General features: G+C 40.5%; 1 protein-coding gene across 1 annotated transcript; it reads left to right on the forward strand.

Annotated features, from left to right (window-relative positions):
* The first annotated feature begins 245 nt into the window (after window positions 1–245).
* LOC107781819 (glyoxysomal fatty acid beta-oxidation multifunctional protein MFP-a-like) lies at window positions 246–18,735 on the forward strand. Its single transcript, XM_016602612.2, has 18 exons — window positions 246–478; window positions 1,021–1,092; window positions 1,208–1,273; window positions 1,587–1,643; window positions 2,209–2,276; window positions 2,369–2,450; window positions 15,093–15,148; window positions 15,254–15,556; window positions 15,636–15,722; window positions 15,816–15,990; window positions 16,080–16,201; window positions 16,290–16,453; window positions 16,537–16,791; window positions 17,050–17,150; window positions 17,274–17,395; window positions 17,513–17,661; window positions 17,906–18,044; window positions 18,361–18,735. Exons 1-18 carry the CDS (start codon window positions 385–387, stop codon window positions 18,394–18,396), a joined length of 2,148 nt encoding a protein of 715 aa, XP_016458098.1. The 5' UTR covers window positions 246–384; the 3' UTR covers window positions 18,397–18,735.
* Window positions 18,736–18,952: the final 217 nt, after the last annotated feature.

The following is an 18,952-nucleotide window of genomic DNA, read 5'->3' on the forward strand; positions in this document are numbered from 1 at the left end:
TGATTATAAAAACTTTTCATTAAGGGTAAAAGGATAAAATAAAAAATTTAAAATTGAATTATTTTCAAATTTACAATTGTGTCATTTATTTTGGAACATACTAAAAAGAAAAGTACCTCATCTAATTTGAAATAGAGGGAGTACTATGTATATTGTAAAATATTATTTGTTATTGATCAAATATAGACGTTAAACACCCTTTGCATAACCCACTGGCAAATAGTGTTTAAATTTTGAACATCTTTATTGAATTTTCTGGCACAAACACTCCCTACGTCACTGTTCACAAAGCCTTCAATATACAGCAAATGTCTTTTCCTTAAAACAACTCTCAACAATCCCACATCCATTCTGTCGAGTTTGAGATTGTAAGTTCATAGCAAAATGAACTCAAAGAGTAGTACCATTGAGGTTGGAGCTGATGGAGTTGCTGTTATCACCATTATTAACCCTCCTGTCAATTCTCTTTCCTTAGATGGTATGTTAAGAACTTCATACATCTCCCTTTTTTTCCTTTCGACATTTTTGATTATTGTTTCAACGTTGTTCGAGCGTGGAAGCAGCCACTAATATTTGCATTAGGATAGACTGTCTATATCACACCTCTATATCAAACCCTTGGGGTGCGGCCCTTCCCTGGATCCCGAGTGAATGCGGGATGCTTTGTGTACCGGACAACCTTGCCCTAGTTTAACATTTTCCTAATATTAAAAATATATTGGAAACTTTTATATTTTAGATATATTTAATTTGTAGTTGTTATAAGGATTACTTTCCCCTGCATGAGGTCGGATGATTTTATTCTTAAAAATCTGACTTTTCTTATCATGGTCTCTTGCATTGAGTTTCTCATTGTTAGTACAAAATTTGATAGTAAAATTTGTTTATGAAAGCATATTTTTTCTCTTCGTTTTAAAAGAAAGAAAAAGAAGAAGTGGTAGCTGTTAAATTTTACGAATTTAAAGCTCAATATACTTGAACCCACTCTTTGATCTTCAATGTACCGCATTTTCTTTTTAGTTTTGTACAGCTTGGAAAAGAAATTAGAGGAAGGCTTAAGGAGAGATGATGTGAAGGCCATTGTTGTGATAGGTATATTTGATGAAATTACATTCATTTATAAATGTACCAAATGGATGATATATATATATATATATTTAAATTTTTCTTGCTATTAATTGGTAGTAATAAGGTTGTATCTTGACAGGTTATCAAGGCAATTTCTCGAGTGGTTTTCATATCTCTTCCTTTGATGACTTGCAACAAGGAAAAGGTAAGCATTCTAGCAATCTGAAAATACATGCTAGCTCAGGCGAGTTAGAATTTGAACCTTATAGGTTTGTGATTCTAGTTCTTTTAAGTTACTTATTTGAGATTTCAGTTCTTTTAAGTTACTGAATTTTAAGATAATTATTTGAGATTCCAGTTCTTTTAAGTTAATTTTAAGATAATAATTTGTACATATTAAAAAATAGTATAAAGTTTGTACCAAAGTTGATGTATTTTACGGACTAACTAAGCCCTTGCATGCTAGTTCTCTACTGCACCATTTTCCTTCGCTAATTTCAGTCTGCCAAATATTCCAGTTGCACAACCAAAACCTGGTTATGTATCAGTTGATATTCTCACCGACACTGTGGAAGGTATGCCTTTTGCTTTATCTTTCACCTTTGAAACGCTAAGTTGGATGCAGTTTTAAGGGTGTGTTTGATAACACGAAAGTCATTTTCCGAAATAAATAATTTCTATGAGTAAGTCATTTTTTGGTATGACATAAGACATTTTCTAGGAAAACTTTTAATCATCAAAATAGGGAAACTGACTTCCCTCATTTATGGGTAGAAGTCATTTTCTTTAAAGCTATTTTAATTTTGAACATTATATTACTTGTTCCAACTAATTACTTGTAGACACTATTATCAATTATTAATACTCAAAAGTTCCATCAAAACAATCTCTGATTTGCTAATATATTATTATTAATCTTTAATATATGTATTTTTAAGAAAAAACATATACCAACACACCATAAATTGTCATCCGACACGGTCACACGGAAATAGAGATTCTTCCAATTTCGCCTTCAGCGGCAGAGTTGTAGGCTATTGCATTCTAACTTAGAGCTCCTTCTACGTACTTAACTAGCAGCAAAATTGAATGCAGTTCTTAAATTGTTAATTTAGTCTTACTTGTCTTTGATGTTATAAGCTGCACGAAAACCTTTAGTGGCGGCGATTGATGGTTATGCATTAGGTGGAGGATTAGAAATTGCAATGGTACGAACATGTTAAATTACATCTTTAATTCTCTGCAGAAGGTGCTGATGAATCCATTTAATTTGCTAACTCTTTTTTTGTGCGTGAATTAGTGTTGTCATGCGCGGATTTCCACTCCGAATGCACAACTTGGCTTGCCAGAACTTCACCTTGGTATAATTCCTGGATTTGGAGGTATGCAAGCTTGTCCGTTGCTTCGTCCTCTCTTCTTTACATTATATCAGTATATTTTAACCTATTACAAGTTACAACAGATCATTTACTTTATTTTCTCGGTGATGAAATCAGACTTATATAAATAATTGGTACTTACTTATTGTTGCAGGTTACATAAACTTGATAATGTAAGAAAATTTTTACGTGTCGTTAGTTCACATAAGTTACCTGTGTATTGTTTTATATTGTGCGTGACCTCTTACCATGTAGTATAGGTATGGACACAATGTCGCATTCGATATTGATGCCAAACCAAGAAACAAATTCTTTTAAAGAATCAAGAGATCGAATGGAATCTATTGCAGTTTTGCAACAGAGTCATGGTGTTACGTAGGACATGTCATGGAAAGTTGAATAATTAATAATTAGAAAGTTGGACTCCTGAAGGAAGATTCATAGAAGGTTCCTCTTTGTATGTTTTGGTCTGTTAGGAGAGAAAATACTCCATTAACTAGTCGATATAATAATACTTCGATCGAAAGTTATCTGCGTAAGGTCAGGTCGAGGTCCGAAGTAAGGGCGTCATCATTCGAGCGCCAAGACCGATCAAGGATCATCTCGGTATCATTATCGGGCCCATAACCAAATCGAACCACGAGACAACGCGAAGGTTGTCGGAGATGCATAGACCGACCGACACCCACCCCGAATAAGACTCCTAGTCAGGATCGAGCTCGAGTCAAAACCGATGGATCGATCCAATATCGAGTTCGAGTCAGTGTCGAGCTCGCAAACAAGAGCCGTTGCAACCGCACTGAGAGAAAGAATCCTGGCAGGAATTAGGGAAAAAATAATTCATCATGGTCTCTCCACTATATATTTTTTATTGTATTTAAAGTAGGGTCCCTCTACTATAAAGGGGGGATTATTGTAAGCATAAGGGGCACTCATACATTGTAATAAAAGTCTACTTCTCATATTGAAAGATCAACCTCTTGGACTTGTTTTACTTTATCTCATTTATTCTTCCCGCTCACTATTTTGTCTCTCACTCCCATAGTCTAGAAGATACGCATTTCTATTTCTCTGTACGATTTGTGTCAAGTTATATCACACATCCTTAGAACTACTTATAAATTTAACTCTATCCGATTTTTCGAGTAAACAGTTTGGTGCCCACCGTTGGGCTAAGGATAACAGTGTTTGTTTGATAGAAATCTGCAACACACACCAGTTCACGCTTGTCTTTTGAGGGTGTCTCTGACCTCGAATTAGCAATGGCAAACCCTCGGTTAATGGCTTTACCTACCGACAACGAAGTCGGCCTTCAAGACTAAACCAATTACTTGATGCCCAGGGCCTGAAGGCCGCTTATCGATGTCATTGAAGCCCGAGTTGAAGTACCTGAAGCTCGAGCCAAAGTACCGCTAGATGTCAACTCGCATGTAGCCTTTGAGGCAAACCAACGTTCCGAGCCTGAAAATAGCATTCATGGCGGTACTCGATCTGCAGCTCGAGACTCCCATAACGTGGAGGAGAACGGAGTCAGCTTGCGTATGATCTTTGAAATGTTGCAAGCCCAGAAGGTAGCGATAGCTCAGTTTTAGAGCCAAACCCAGCTACCAAGCAGACCGGAGTCCAGTCCACCTCGAGAAATTGCCCACCGAACAGAGCCAGCCGTAGTAAGGTCAAACGAGCAAGAATCGAGGGCTACTCCCAAAAGCGAATCGAAGCCAACGATAAGAAAGTAGAAACATATAATTCCAGGGTCGATCAAATCCAGGGGCTCCGCCCATGATAAAAGGGTTGGATTCCAAGAAATTCGTACAAAAGCCTTTTCTCTCGAGTGCAGCCCCAAAACCAATCCCCAAAAAATTCCGTATGCCCGAAATCCCCAAATATAATGGTACGACCGATCCCAACGAACACGTCACCTCTTACACGTGTGCCATCAAGGGTAACGATTTGGAAGACTATGAAATCGAATCCGTGTTGTTGAAAAAATTTGGAGAGACCCTCTTGAAGGGGGCAATGATTTGATATCATAACTTGCCACCAAATTCCATTGATTCATTTACCATGTTAGTGGATTCATTTGTAAAGGCACACGCCAGTGCCATAAAGGTTGCAACGAGGAAATCAGACCTTTTCAAAGTGAAACAAAGGGATAATGAAATGCTGAGGGAGTTCGTGTCCCGATTTCAAATGGAACACATGGAATTTTCACCGGTCACACACGATTAGGCCGTTCAAGCTTTTACTCAAGGGTTTAACGAGCGAAGTTCGATAGCATCATGTCGGTTGAAACAAAATTTGATCGAGTACCAGGCAATAACTTGGGCAGATGTGCACAATCGATATCAATTAAAGATCAGGGTCGAAGACGACCAATTAGGAACTCCTTCCGGGTCCGCACATCCAAACAGATCAACTATTAAAAACCAGAGGGACATCGACAGAGAACCAAGGTCGAACAAAGACCGACATCAACCATACGCCACAGATCGAATGAATAACGGTTAGACACAACCCGGAACAATCGAAGGAGTGATCGAAGACAGAATTCTCGGGGACTGATGAGCAAGAATGGCTTTGACAAATATGTCAATCCTAGAGAGGCACCTCGGTTATCGGAGTATAACTTCTGTATCGATGCATCGAGCATTATATCGGCAATCGGAAGAATCAAAGATACTAGGTGGCCCATACCCATACAGATCGATCTTTCCCAAAGAAACCCAAATTCTATGTGCAAATATCATGGTACGCATGGTCACAGGACCGAGGACTGCAGACAGTTAAGGGATGAGGTAGCTCATCTATTCAATGAGGGCCACCTTCGAGAATTCCCCAGTGATCGAGCCAAGAATCACTTTAGAGAAAGGGACTCTAACAGAAAAGACAAACAAGAGGAAGCTCAACATATCATTCGCATGATCATCGGCGGGGTCGACACTCCACAGAGACCCACGCTCAAATGCATTAAGGTATCGGCCACATGGGAAAATCGAACCCGAGGTTATGTACCCGAGGGCACTTTATCATTCGAAATTGAAGAAGCGGAAGGCATTTCTCAGCCTAACAACGACGCTCTGGTAATTTCTATCCTATTACATAAAGTTCAAGTTAAGCGTGTTCTAGTCGATCTAGGTAGCTCTGCGAATATCATCCGATCTTGGGTAGTGGAGCAACTCGGTTTGCAAAATCAAGTCGTGCCCGCAGCTCGGGTATTACACGGCTTCAATATAGCCAGTGAAACGACTAAAGGGGAAATTATTCTACCCGTGAATGTGGCTGGAACCATCCAAAATACCAAGTTCCACGTAATCAAAGGCGACATGAGGTACAATGCCCTACTCGGAAGACCTTGGATCCACAATATGAGGGCAGTGCCTTCGACTCTCCACCAAGTGATGAAATTCCCTACGTCGGACGACGTGAAAACAGTAGACGAGGAGCAACATGATACGAAGGAAATGTTTGCGGTCGATGAGGTAACACTGATACCAACGTTATCGGCCTCAGAAAGGTCGAGCACAAAATATAGACGAGAAACCAAATAGCAATCACAACCACCAGTCTCGACCGAATCGGTGAAGTGGGAAATAGAAGATGACGAGGAAGAGTTTCCGACACCTCGAACTTTTATCGTCCCCGACGACTCCGACGCTACCAAATCAACGATCGAAGAGCTGGAGCAGGTTATATTAATCGAAAGGTATGGCAGGAAAAAATTGGGAAAGGTATACCTGGGAATGAGATTGACCCCTGAACTCAGGAAAAAACTTATTCAATTTCTTAATAACATAGATTGTTTTGCTTGTTCCCATTTAGACATGGCAGGGATCCCACTGTCGGTAACAACGCACCAGCTGAGCTTGGACCCTAGGTTCAAACTGGTGAAGCAAAAAAGAAGACCTCAGTCCGAGGTAAAGCACGCATTTGTAAAGGATGGGGTAACTAAACTTCTCAAAATCGGGTCAATTCGGGAAGTAAAATATCCCGAGTGGTTAGCCAATGTAGTTGTAGTCCCTAAAAGGGGGAACAAACTTAGAATGTGTGTAGATTATAAAGATCTAAACAAAGCATGCCTCAAAGATTCTTTTCCACTACCTAGCATCGATCGCATGATCGATGCCACAGTCGGCCACGGGATACTTACTTTTCTTGACGCCTATTCAGGGTACAATCAAATTCGAATGAACCTGGAGGACCAAGAAAAGACTTCATTTATCACCAAGTATGGAACCTATTGCTATAATGTAATGTCAATCGGGCTAAAAAACGCAGGAGCTACTTACCAATACCTAGTGAATAAAATGTTCGAAGAACAAATAGGTAAGTCGATGGAAGTTTACATTGATGACATACTATTTAAGTCCCTACGAACAAAGGACCATTTGACTCATTTATAGGAAACGTTCAAAATCTTAAGGAAATACAACATGAAGCTCACCCCGAGAAATGTGCTTTCGGGGTTGGATCAGGCAAGTTCCTTGGTTTCATGGTATCGAATCAGGGAATCGAGATCAACCCCGACAAAATTAAGGCCATCGAAGACATCACCGTCGTGGATAGTGTGAAAGCAGTGCAAAGGCTAACCGGAGGGATAGCTGCCTTAGGCCGATTCATTTCGAGGTCGTCAGATCAAAGCCACAAATTCTTCTCTCTACTCAAAAAGAAGAATGATTTCGCCTGGACCCCGGAATGCCAGCAAGCACTAGAGCAATTAAAGCGGTACCTATCGATACCACCACTACTTCGCACTCCGAAGGCAGATGAGAAGCTTTACTTATACTTGGTGGTATCAGAAATCGCACTAAGTGGCGTCCTAGTCCGAGAAGAGCAAGGTACACAGTTTCCTATTTATTATGTAAGTCGGACCTTAGAAGAAGCAGAGACTAGATACCCACACTTAGAAAAATTGGCACTTGCACTGATAAGCACCTCTAGAAAGTTAATGTTACCCCATATGCGTTTTAACCCATATGCGTTTTAACCACTTACCCACTTCATAATATTTTGCACAAGCCCGAGCTATCGGGTCGATTGGCCAAATGGGCCGTCGAACTCAGTGGGTACGATATCGAATATCAACCCCGTACTACCATCAAGTCCCAAATTTTAGCGGACTTTGTGTCCGATTTCATGCCAACCCTCGTACTCGTAGTTGAAAAAGAACTCTTGTAAAATTGGGTACGTCGTCGGGGGTTTGGACCCTCTACACGGATGGTGCTAAAAATGTGAAGGGGTCCGGGCTTGGAATCGTACTGAAACCTCCCACAGGTGGCATTATTAGGCAATCCATCAAAACTATTAGATTAACTAACAATGAGGCTGAGTACAAGGCCATGATTGCAGGTCTCGAACTAGCTAAAAGCCTGGGAGTAGAAGTCATTGAAGCCAAATGTGACTCTTTACTAGTGGTGAACCAAGTAAACAAAACTTTCGAGGTTCGAGAAGATAGGATGAAAAAGTATTTGGACAAACTACAGGTTACTCTACACCGTTTCAAAGAATGGAACCTACAACATGTGCCTCGAGAACAAAACAGTGAGGCCGACGTACTCGCAAATCTGGGGTCATCGGTCGAGGAAGAAAAGATCGACTCGGGGACTGTCGTTCAACTCTCGAGATCTATAATCGAGGAGGGGCATGCCGAGATAAATTCCATGAGCCTAAGTATATTGGAGTAATAAGTATATTGAATACTTAAAGAATGGAAAACTCCCATCGAACCCTAAAGAATCGAGGGTTCTACGAACCAAGGCTGCTGGATTCACGTTGGTTGAAGATGGAACATTATACAGAAGGACGTTCGATGGACCACTGGCAGTATGCTTGGGACCAGGAGACACTGATTATGTTTTATGAGAGGTCCATGAAGGCACTTGTGGAAACCACTCCGGTGCCGAACCACTAATTTGCAAAATCATCAGAGCAGGATACTACTGGGATAGCATGGAGAAGGACACTAAGGAGTTCGTTTGAAAATGTGATAAATGTCAAAGGTTTGCACCAATGATCCATCAACCCGGAGAGCAGCTTCATTCGGTTATTTCTCCATAGCCATTCATGAAATGGGGAATGGATATCGTCAGTCCCCTACCATCGGCCCTAGGTAAAGCTAAATTCATTTTATTTATGACTGACTATTTCTCTAAATGGGTTGAAGCACAAGCATTCAAGAAAGTAAGGGAAAAAGAGGTTATAGATTTCATCTGGGATCACATCGTGTGTCGATTCGGGATACCCGCAGAAATAACTTGCGATAATGGTAAGCAATATATCGGCACTAAAGTAACAAAATTTCTTGAAGATCATAAAATAAAAAGGATATTATCGACACCGTATCACCCCAGCGGGAACGGACAAACCGAATAAACAAACAAGACTATCATCCAAAACCTGAAGAAAAGATTGAACGAAGCCAAAGGGAAATGGAGAGAAATTTTGCCCGAAGTCCTATGGGCATATCGGACAACATCAAAGTTCAATACAGGAGCAACTCCGTTTTCCTTAGTGTATGGCTCCGAAGCCTTAATTCCAGTAGAAGTCGGAGAACCCAGCGCAAGGTTTCGACACACATCGGTGGAATCAAACCATGAGGCAATGAACACTAGCCTCGAATTATTAGATGAAAAACGAGAAGCGACACTCGTTCGAATGGCTGCACAAAAATAACGAATCGAAAGGTACTACAATAGAAGAACCAACCTCCGCCACTTCAGGATCGGGAACTTAGTCCTAAGGAAGGTCACCATCAATACTCGAGATCCTAATGAAGGGAAGCTCGGCCCAAATTGGGAAGGACCCTATTAGATCCTCAATATAGTCGGAAAGGGGTCTTATAAACTCAGAACGATGGATGGCAAACCATTATCGAACAACTGGAATATATCACTCCTCAAATGATATTATTGTTAAGGTATGATTCTCTCTTTCCTTTTGCCCAATTATACATATTCGAGGCTAACCCATTGCAGGAATTCGATCAAAGACGTTTAGACCTCAGGTTTTAAAGTACGCGTTGCACTCTTTTTTCCCTTAGATAGGCTTTTATCCCAAATGGGTTTTTTCGGTGAGGTTTTTAACGAGGCAACAACCATGTGCTACCTGAGGGCAATTCAACAGTATCGAAGGCTTCTTCATAATCAACCTCGAATACTGGGAGCCCCTACCATCGAGAATAAACCAAGTTTGGTACAAGAAAGTTTCTTCATATCAAATTCATGCCAGGCAGGGTCTCGATAGAGAAAAGTGTAAGGGCCAAATGATCAAAACGAACCATGCCCATGTAGTTTTTCTCGAGCCCTGGTGCAAGATACAAATGCATGTATAAAGACTTATAAAGGAAAACTTCTTCTTTTTAGATGTCTCATACTTCAAAAAGATCTTTCTACTTCATGATTCAAACAGGCTCAAAGGCCGACCACTATCGAAAGAATTTTTGAAATAAGCGATCATAAAGCCTACGGGCTACAATACTTCGAGTTCGAGTTCGAGTTCGAGTTCGAGTTCGAACAATCACTCACTCGACTATCAAGCCTAAGGGCTATCCTACATCAAGTTCGAGCAAACCACTCACTCAACCATAAAATACTATGAGCTACAATACTTCGAGTTCGAGTTCGAACAATCACTCACTCGACTATCAAACCTAAGGGTTATCCTATATCGAGTTCGAGCAAACCACTCACTCGATCATAAAATGCCTACGGGCTACAATACTTCGAGTTCGAGTTCAAACAATCATTCACTCGACTATCAAGCCTAAAGTCTATCTTACATCGAGTTCGAGCAAACCACTTACTCGATCATAAAAAGCCTATGGGTTGTAACACTCCGAGTTCGAGTTCAAGCGATCACTCACTCAACTATTAAGCCAAAGGGATATCTTATTTCAAGCTCAAAATAATCACTCACTAAATTATTAATCTTAGAGACCAACACAACGAGAGTTTGAGGCTTTGTTCTCACTTAAATCGGACCAAAAGAGTCCCATTACTCCAAAGTTCAAGATAACTCAGCTCAAAGAACCGCCAAAAAACTAGGTTGCAATAACAAAATCTTCACAAAAGCAAAAGTACGTTTAAACATAAAACTGAGAAGGCATCCAAAAGAAGCTCTTTTATTAACAAAAGGGGGTATGTACAAAGAGACCGGTCAAAAGTTCACAAAAATGAAACTAAGTCCTAACTACGGCCGGTGTCAATATCTCCTTTGGGAGCTGCTTCTCCTTCAGGCTCCTCATCGGACCGTCCCCGACTGCCTTTCTCCTCATCGTCTTCGTCGTCGAAGGAAACAAGCTGCCTGGCTTCAACTTCGAGCGCCTTAGCTCGGGCAATCTCCTCGAAAAGTTCAAAACCTCGAGTATGGATTTCCTCAAGGGTTTCCCTTCGGGATTGGCACTTTGCCAAGTCAGTAACCTGTTGCTCTCGGTCAGAAGCCTCCCTTAGCTGTATTTGAGCAGCCTCGGCATCGGCCCGATACACAACGATAGACTTGTCTTCCATGACTTTCGATGACTCAACCTCAGCCTTGGCCTCAACAAGCCCTGTTTCAAGCTCCTCGATCCTCCTGGCCCGAGCTGAACTTTTTTGCTTGACGCCTCGAAGCTGAATATCGGCAGATAATAGTTTGGCCAAGATAGTTTCTTTTTCTGCAGCCAGGCGATCGATAGTCTCCTTCCACCGATCACATTCTGCCTTGATTTGATCGACTTCTCCCCGAAGCAACCTGATCTTTTCAACCTTTTGTTGCAGCTGAGATAACGAAGGGTTAGCTTCCACAGTTGGGTCGAATCCATACTCTAATAGAATGATGCTCACATGTTTATCTAGTTCGGCCTCTTCTTTACGAGCCTTGGCCAAATCTGCTTGGAGGTCCTTTATAATCTCATCCTTTTGGCCGCAAAGAAGCTTCAGAGCTTCTCTCTCCCCCGAGACCTTTTGAAGCCCGACCTCACACTGGCTGAGATCGGCTCAAAACTTGCTAAGGGCCTACACAAAAGGGAAAAAAATGCAAGTCAGGTTTAGAAAAGAACAAAGAAACCAAGCGCAGTAAAATCGTTACCCGAGAAATGAAGCGTTGGGTTTCTTCTAGAAGAATAGAAGCGTCACTAATATCGGAGGCATCATCGACTCCAGTAAAGAAATCCCGAAAAGGATCCCCTACACTAGAGCTTCCGCCCATATCGGGGGTCTTCAATTCTCGAGCTTCCCTTAATGCCTCCTCAGAAAAGGTCGGAAGAGAAGGCAAATGACCCACTATCATGGTCCCAAGCGAATCGCTCGGGATGCTCTGATCGAGCCTCGGGGTATCAGATCCGGCCCCGACCGGTGTAGCCACCATCGGCTCAAAAGGTCTGGCGACCTCGATGGCTTTCGCAGATCGGACCACCAGTGCCAGAGCATCTTCTTCTTCTTCTTCTTCTTCTTCTTCTTCTTCTCTCAGTCGTTGGACCGAGTCCATTGCAAGAGCGATTACCTTCTTCCTCACCCTTCGATTTTTGGGCTTGGGGTCCTCTGACTGAGAGATAGTTTTCCGCTTTTTATCTTTCCCTGGTTTCGGAATCGGGGACTTGGTTCCTTCCTCACCACTCGAAGGCCTCAAAACGGCATCCTTGGTCACGCCTGCATAAAAGGAAGTCAGTAATGAATGGAGCATAGAAAATGTTTCAAAAAAACATGAAAAGGGACCCTTACCGTGACAAATCATGCCAAGCGCGTTCGGCATAAGATGAAGTCGAGGCTAACTTCCAAACTCAATCCTCAAGGTCAGGTACCGCTTGTGGCATCTAAGGTACAACTGTATATCGGAGGGGGATATCAGACAGAATCGGAGAAAGATACGAAAAACAAAGTCTTATAAAAATCACTTACGGTTGAAATTCCATTTCTCGGGGAACGACATCTTCTCTTCGAGGATACGGTCACGGGTCCTCACCCGAATAAAGCGGCCCATCCAACCCCGATCCTTGTCTTCATTGATGCTCGACATTAAAGCTTTCGTTGCCCGGCGGTGGAGCCTGATTAGTCCTCGAAAGATTTGAGGTCGATACAATCATATGAGGTGATTTAGAGTAAAATACAGCCCCCGACCTTGTTGGAGAAGAAGCAAAGTATGATTACTATGCGCCATAGAGAAGGATGAATTTGGCCGAGGGTGACCTGATATCTTTTGTAAAAATCAATGATCACTGGATTGACGGGACCCAACGTGAAGAAGTAAGTATAAACACTTAAAAATCCCTCCACGTGAGTGATTATGCTCTCTTCGGGAGAGGGAATTCGCAGCACAACCTCGGGACCCCAGTTGTAGTCTTTCCTCATGGCCTCGAGATGACCCTCCGTTATCGAGCATATGTACATCGACACATGCTCACATCGGCCCGGAACCGACGAAGGATTTTCAACCTTAAAATCGGTCTTTAGAATACGCGGGCCAGGAACATACTCGTGGGAAGGCGGCTCCGCTGGCGCCTTGTCGCTGGACGGTCGGGAAGAGGAAGCTTTCTCCTTCTGTGGTACGGTTTTTGAGATTTTTTCCATTGGTATAAGTAAAAGAAAAGCAAAGGAAGATAAAAGGATGATGATGTCAAACACTGATGAAGGTGGCTCTACAAGCGGCGAAATAGAGGTGGAAAGAGTAAGAAAATTTGGGGGTTTGATTAGAGTAACAGATTAAGTTTGATTTGGGAACGAGCTATTTATAGGCTAAACAGAGGCGATTCAATCTCACATAATAGCCGACATCGACTGACGTGCATTATATGCCTCGGTAAGCTGAACCGACGGAATAACTACCACGTGCGTCATGGTCGAACTCGATGCTAATGTCAGTATATATCTAATCATACCGTTGGAAATCATGTCGTTTCTCGTCACATCCTTCCCGAGAAATGAGGGGACTATCTGTATATGGTTAAAATCTATTATTCAGTCATACGGACTGGTCGAGATAATAGTACTTCGATCGAAAGTTATCTGCGTAAGGTCAGGTCGAGGTTCGAAGTAAGGGCGTCATGATTCGAGTTCCAAGACCGATCAAGGATCAGCTCGGTATCATTATCGGGCCCATAACCAAATCGAACCACGAGGTAACACGAAGGTTGTCGGAGATGCACAGACCGACCGACACCCACCCCGAATATTAAGACTCCGAGTCAGGATCGAGCTCGAGTCAAGACAGATGACTCGATCCAATATCGAGTTCAAGTCAGTGTCGAGCTTGCAGACAAGGGCTGTTGCAACCGCACTGAGGGAGAGAATCCTGGCAGGAATTACGGAAAAAATAATTCACCATCCACTATATATTTTTTATTGTATATAAAGTAGGTCCCTCTACTATAAAGGGGGATTATTATAAGCATAAGGGACACTCATACATTGTAACAAAAGTCTACTTCTCATATTGAAAGATCAACCTCTTGAACTTGTTTTACTTTACCTCATTTATTCTTCTCACTCACTATTTTATCTCTCACTCCAATAGTCTAGAAGATACGTATTTCTGTTTTTCTGTATGATTTGTGTCAAGTTATATCAGACATCATTAGAATTACATATAAATTTAACTCTATCCGATTTTTCGGGTAAACATCCATCCTTCCCAAAAAGAACGAAAGAGTTAGAATATGAATATCAATCATCTAATGACCCAATGATACTTTTAATAATGTGTGATATTGTTCCTTTGGACCAAGCCCGCACAGTTTTCCCCGACTTTGTTCGCACACCCAACAATCTCTCATTTGAATTAAGTTTTACGTGGCCCACTACCATGATCCATGGGTCTTCCTCTCGAATTAGTTCCATGTGATCCATTACCACGATCAACGGGTCAATTTTCGAGATTCACTGTGTGCCACCATATCGTTAGAGTATTTATGGCAACCGAAGCCCGCAACTAGCTTCTTTTTGTGTGCGCGTCTCCAAGTTCATAAGGATAAGCAAACCGAGCCTCGCACTGTCACTCTGCCATCGTCATACTCGTCCCGTTGAACCTGATACCAGTATTGGGCTAAAACGGCCCAATGATACTCTTAACATTGTGTAATATTATTCTCTTTGGGCCGAGCCCGCATGATTTTCCCTAAAGGGCCTCTCACCGTTAAGAGATCCATGCACCTTATATGTAAGCTCCCAATCTTTCAGCTACTAATGTGGGACTTTTGTTCGCACATCCAACATAATCTTTAGTGTGAATTTCTATATATTTATTTCTTAAATTTTCGAAATGAAATTTAAATGCTTAGAAATTACATCAAAATATACTGCAAATCACAAATTTTAATAGCAAAAGAATGTTTAGGTAATGTAAACAACTTGTAGCAAAAGGAAAAAGTAATTTGACTCTTCAAAAAATGTTAGTCATGGTATGAAACTGGATGCAGAAAGTAGTAGTATAACTTTTAAGTAAAAAGGTAACTGTGGAGATTGGAGAAATAAAAGCTCCTTTTGGTTCACTTAAACTTTTGGTGTAACAAATATCATTCTGTGTTGTATTGACAATTTGTTGAATTTTGTGGAAGTGTGCTGTAAATCCCTACAGTATGAAATTATGTCTAAGTTCTAACACTAGTTAATATTATATAAATGGATTGCCTGGATTCACTTAAAACTTTTTATCATATTTTGTTGTAATGCAATATTTCAGGTACTCAGAGACTTCCACGCCTTGTCGGACTTGCTAAGTCCCTCGAAATGTTGCTAGTAAGATCCAAATTCACCTTGAGATTTCAGTGTTGGCACAACAGTAAGAAACAAACTGGTTCTTGTTGATCCAAATTCAACTTTTTTGTCTCACACATTATGCAGACAGCAAAACTTGTTAAAGGGGAGGAAGCTCTGGACCTTGGCCTTGTTGATGCTATAGTTTCATCACACCAATTACTGGATACTGCTCGTAAATGGGCACTCGATATTTGGGAGCGCAAAAGACCTTGGATTCCCACTCTTCACAGAAATGATAAGATAGAGTCTATTGGCGAGGCAAAGGAAATGCTAAAGTTTGCTAGAGCTCAGGCCATCAAACAGGCTCCAAATATTTATCATCCTTTAGCCTACATTGATGTTATTGAAGAAGGCGTAGTGTCCGGTCCACGTGCTGGACTTATCAAGGTTCAATTCTGAATCCGCCTCTACTTTTTTAATCTGTAAAATCCATTGTCACAATGTGAACACAACTCTGCTATTACAGGAGTATGAAACATTCGAAGTTCTTCTTCGTTCAGACACTTGTAAGGCCTTAGTCCACATTTTCTTTGCCCAGCGTGGAACGACTAAGGTGAATGAAGTAAAATTATTTTAGACAGATAGAACTACAAGATTTTGTATTAAAGTTATGAACTTATTTGATCTTTTCTTTTCACACAAACAGGTTCCAGGGGTGACTGATATGGGGTTAGTGCCACGACAAGTTAAGAAGGTTGCGATTGTTGGAGGTGGATTAATGGGTTCTGGAATTGCAACTGCATTACTTCTTAGTAATTATCCTGTGATCTTAAAAGAAGTTAATGACAAATTTCTAGAGGCTGGGATTGATAGAGTAAAAGGTAATAAGGTCATTCTTTTGCTGTCATACTACTTTTAACTTATCACACTTGATATGATTATGTGACTAATACATTATTTAATCACTCAGCAAATCTGCAACGCCGCGTCAATAAAGGAAAATTGAGTGAAGACAAGTTTGAAAAAGCTCTCTCCCTATTCAAGGGTACTCTTGATTATGAAAGCTTTAGAGATGTTGACATGGTCATTGAGGTATCATCTATATTCTGATCAGTTTTGTAAATCCTCTATTTTTTCTAACTCATATGTTATAGTCGCTTTCTATTAATATGTGTAATAGGCTGTCACTGAAGACGTACCTTTAAAGCAGCAAATATTTATTGATCTAGAGAAGTTTTGCTCTCAACATTGTATACTTGCTAGTAATACCTCTACAATTGACTTGAATTTGATTGGGGAAAAGACCAAATCTCAAGATCGTATTATTGGCGCTCACTTTTTCAGGTGATATCTGTTGGAAATGTTATAACAGTTTTCTTGTACTTTCCTTTTTTGTTCTATTTATTGATTATTGTAATCTGGTGCAGTCCGGCTCATGTGATGCCACTTATGGAAATTGTTCGCACTCAACAGACATCTCCACAAGTAATAGTAGACTTGCTTGATGTTGGAAAGAAGATAAAGAAAACCCCTGTAGTAGTAAGGAATTGCACTGGTTTTGCTGTCAACAGGATGTTCTTTCCTTATACCCAAGCTGCTCTTTTGCTTGTTGAACATGGAACTGATATATATTGCATTGATAGAGCTTTTACTAAATTTGGAATGCCTATGGGTCCCTTCAGGTAAAATATCAGAGAAGTTTTATTTGTCAAATAAGTGTGCCTTTGCTACAATGACCACTGAGCTAAACCAACTCAAACACACTCTTAACATGGTATAATACTGTCTAGTTTGAGCTAAGTTGCACAGGTTTCCCGAAACGGCTCATACTATTAAGAGTATCTGTACGCTTTATATGTGACTTTTTTTTCTTTTCAACTTCTAATGTGACACTTTGTTCATACGCCGAACAATGACTTAGTTTGATTTCCTACATGCAGACTGTGTGATCTTATTGGTATTAGTGTTGCAATGGAGAGTATGCCCGATAGAACTTACAAGTCCATGCTTATTCCGCTTTTGCAGGGAAATAAAAGATTAGGTATAGTTCTCTACTTTGAGATGTTAGGTGTATTACAAAAGACAGTTGCAAATGTTTCTATGAGTTACTACTGATATTTTGAGAACATGAACCTTCTGAATGAGATTGACACACTTATTGTAGGCGAAACGACTCAGAGAGGGTTCTATATATACGATAAAAGACGCAAAGCCAAACCTGATCCAGAAATTAAGAAATACATTGAGAAGGCAAGAGAGAATTCTGGTGTCAACATTGACCCTAAGGTTTCTCTTTCTCCTCTGTCCACTTCCTCTGTTGATATTAAAAAGTACTAGTAATTGAAATCGTTCCTGTTTTAACCTGTCAAGCTCTTACACCTAAGTGATTTGGACTTGATTTAGTTGGAAAAACTCTCGGACAAGGATATCGTCGAAATGATATTATTCCCTGTAGTAAATGAAGCATGCAGATTACTTGCCAAAGGCATTGTTGTCAAAGCTTCTGATCTTGACATTGCTTCTGTCATGGGCACAGGGTTCCCTCCTTACAGGTCTGTGCATTTATCATATTGAATGTGTGTGTATGTCCGCACAACATAAATTTATGTGTAAAAATTTACTAAAATTACAACAACTAGCAGATATGAACTCATAATTTTAAAGATACAATGGTAAGAGCCTAAAAGGCTGAAGCCATAGAGTCTAAATCTTGGATTAGAGAATAATGAGACTAAAATAGTGATGAAAAAAAATTCTAAATAGTAATGAAGATCTGATTGAATACTTGTTGGCCAGGGGAGGGATCATATACTGGGCAGATACTCTTGGATCCAAATACATTTGTTCAAGATTGGATGATTGGGCAAGAATGTATGGAAACTTTTTCAATCCTTGTGCCTACCTTGCTGATAAAGCTGCTAGTGGGGTTCCTCTGGTGAGTACCTTGGGATTTATTATGTTGTTTTTTCTTAATTTAAGTACACCATTTTATAGCCTGATTATCTATCCTGAATACCTTCCACCCCTTATCCTTCTCTTTTCTGTAATATGCATTGGATTTTAACTTTAGTACACGAGACTGTACTGGGTACAATTTTTACAAAATCTGGCCATTTAACCATGAGATTAGTTGCCTACCACGACAATATTAAAATGCACTGATAGTGTAAGAATTTTAAATAATATCAGTGTATATAAGTTAAATCCTTATGCAATGTTGTTAATATTAAATTTCGTTGTGGTCATTGCAGAGTGTAACTATGGATCCTACAAAGTCACGCCTATAAAGATCAGTGATGCTAGCTTTTGAGCATTCTTCAATTTACTGTGGTGTGTTGGATGGATTTATGATTATGCATGTGGTTAATAATGTGTGAATGGAGAAGGAATATAGATTACTTATGTAACTTAAAACTTAACCATCCCAGAACAATGTGAGAATTTCTTTAGCTGTCTGTTAAGTGATTTGATAATGGAAAACAAATACTCCAACTTATATATGTGTAAAGGCTGTATAGGTTCCAATTTGGGTTCTTTGGTAGTCTCTTCTCAAAGGCATTACCTCCTTGTTTTCACAATTTAATCTAAAATAATGGCGTGAAGCACTTCACGGTTTACCTATTAAATTAATTTCGAAGCAGTTCCTATCCCACATCGGCTAATCATCATAACATCTATCCATTCATCTTAGCTTTAGAAGAGCAGTCTCATCGCCGAGCTCAGTCACGAGAGCTTGTAACCCATGTGGGGGCATTAATGTGGTGGAATGTTGGGCCTCTCCAAAAGGCAGGACTTGAGTAGCTAGTTTCCGGCCTGCCCTCTCCAAGCATAGAGTTGGGCCAC

Source organism: Nicotiana tabacum, chromosome 14, assembly GCF_000715075.1.
Source record: "Nicotiana tabacum cultivar K326 chromosome 14, ASM71507v2, whole genome shotgun sequence".
Taxonomy (NCBI): Eukaryota; Viridiplantae; Streptophyta; class Magnoliopsida; order Solanales; family Solanaceae; genus Nicotiana; species Nicotiana tabacum.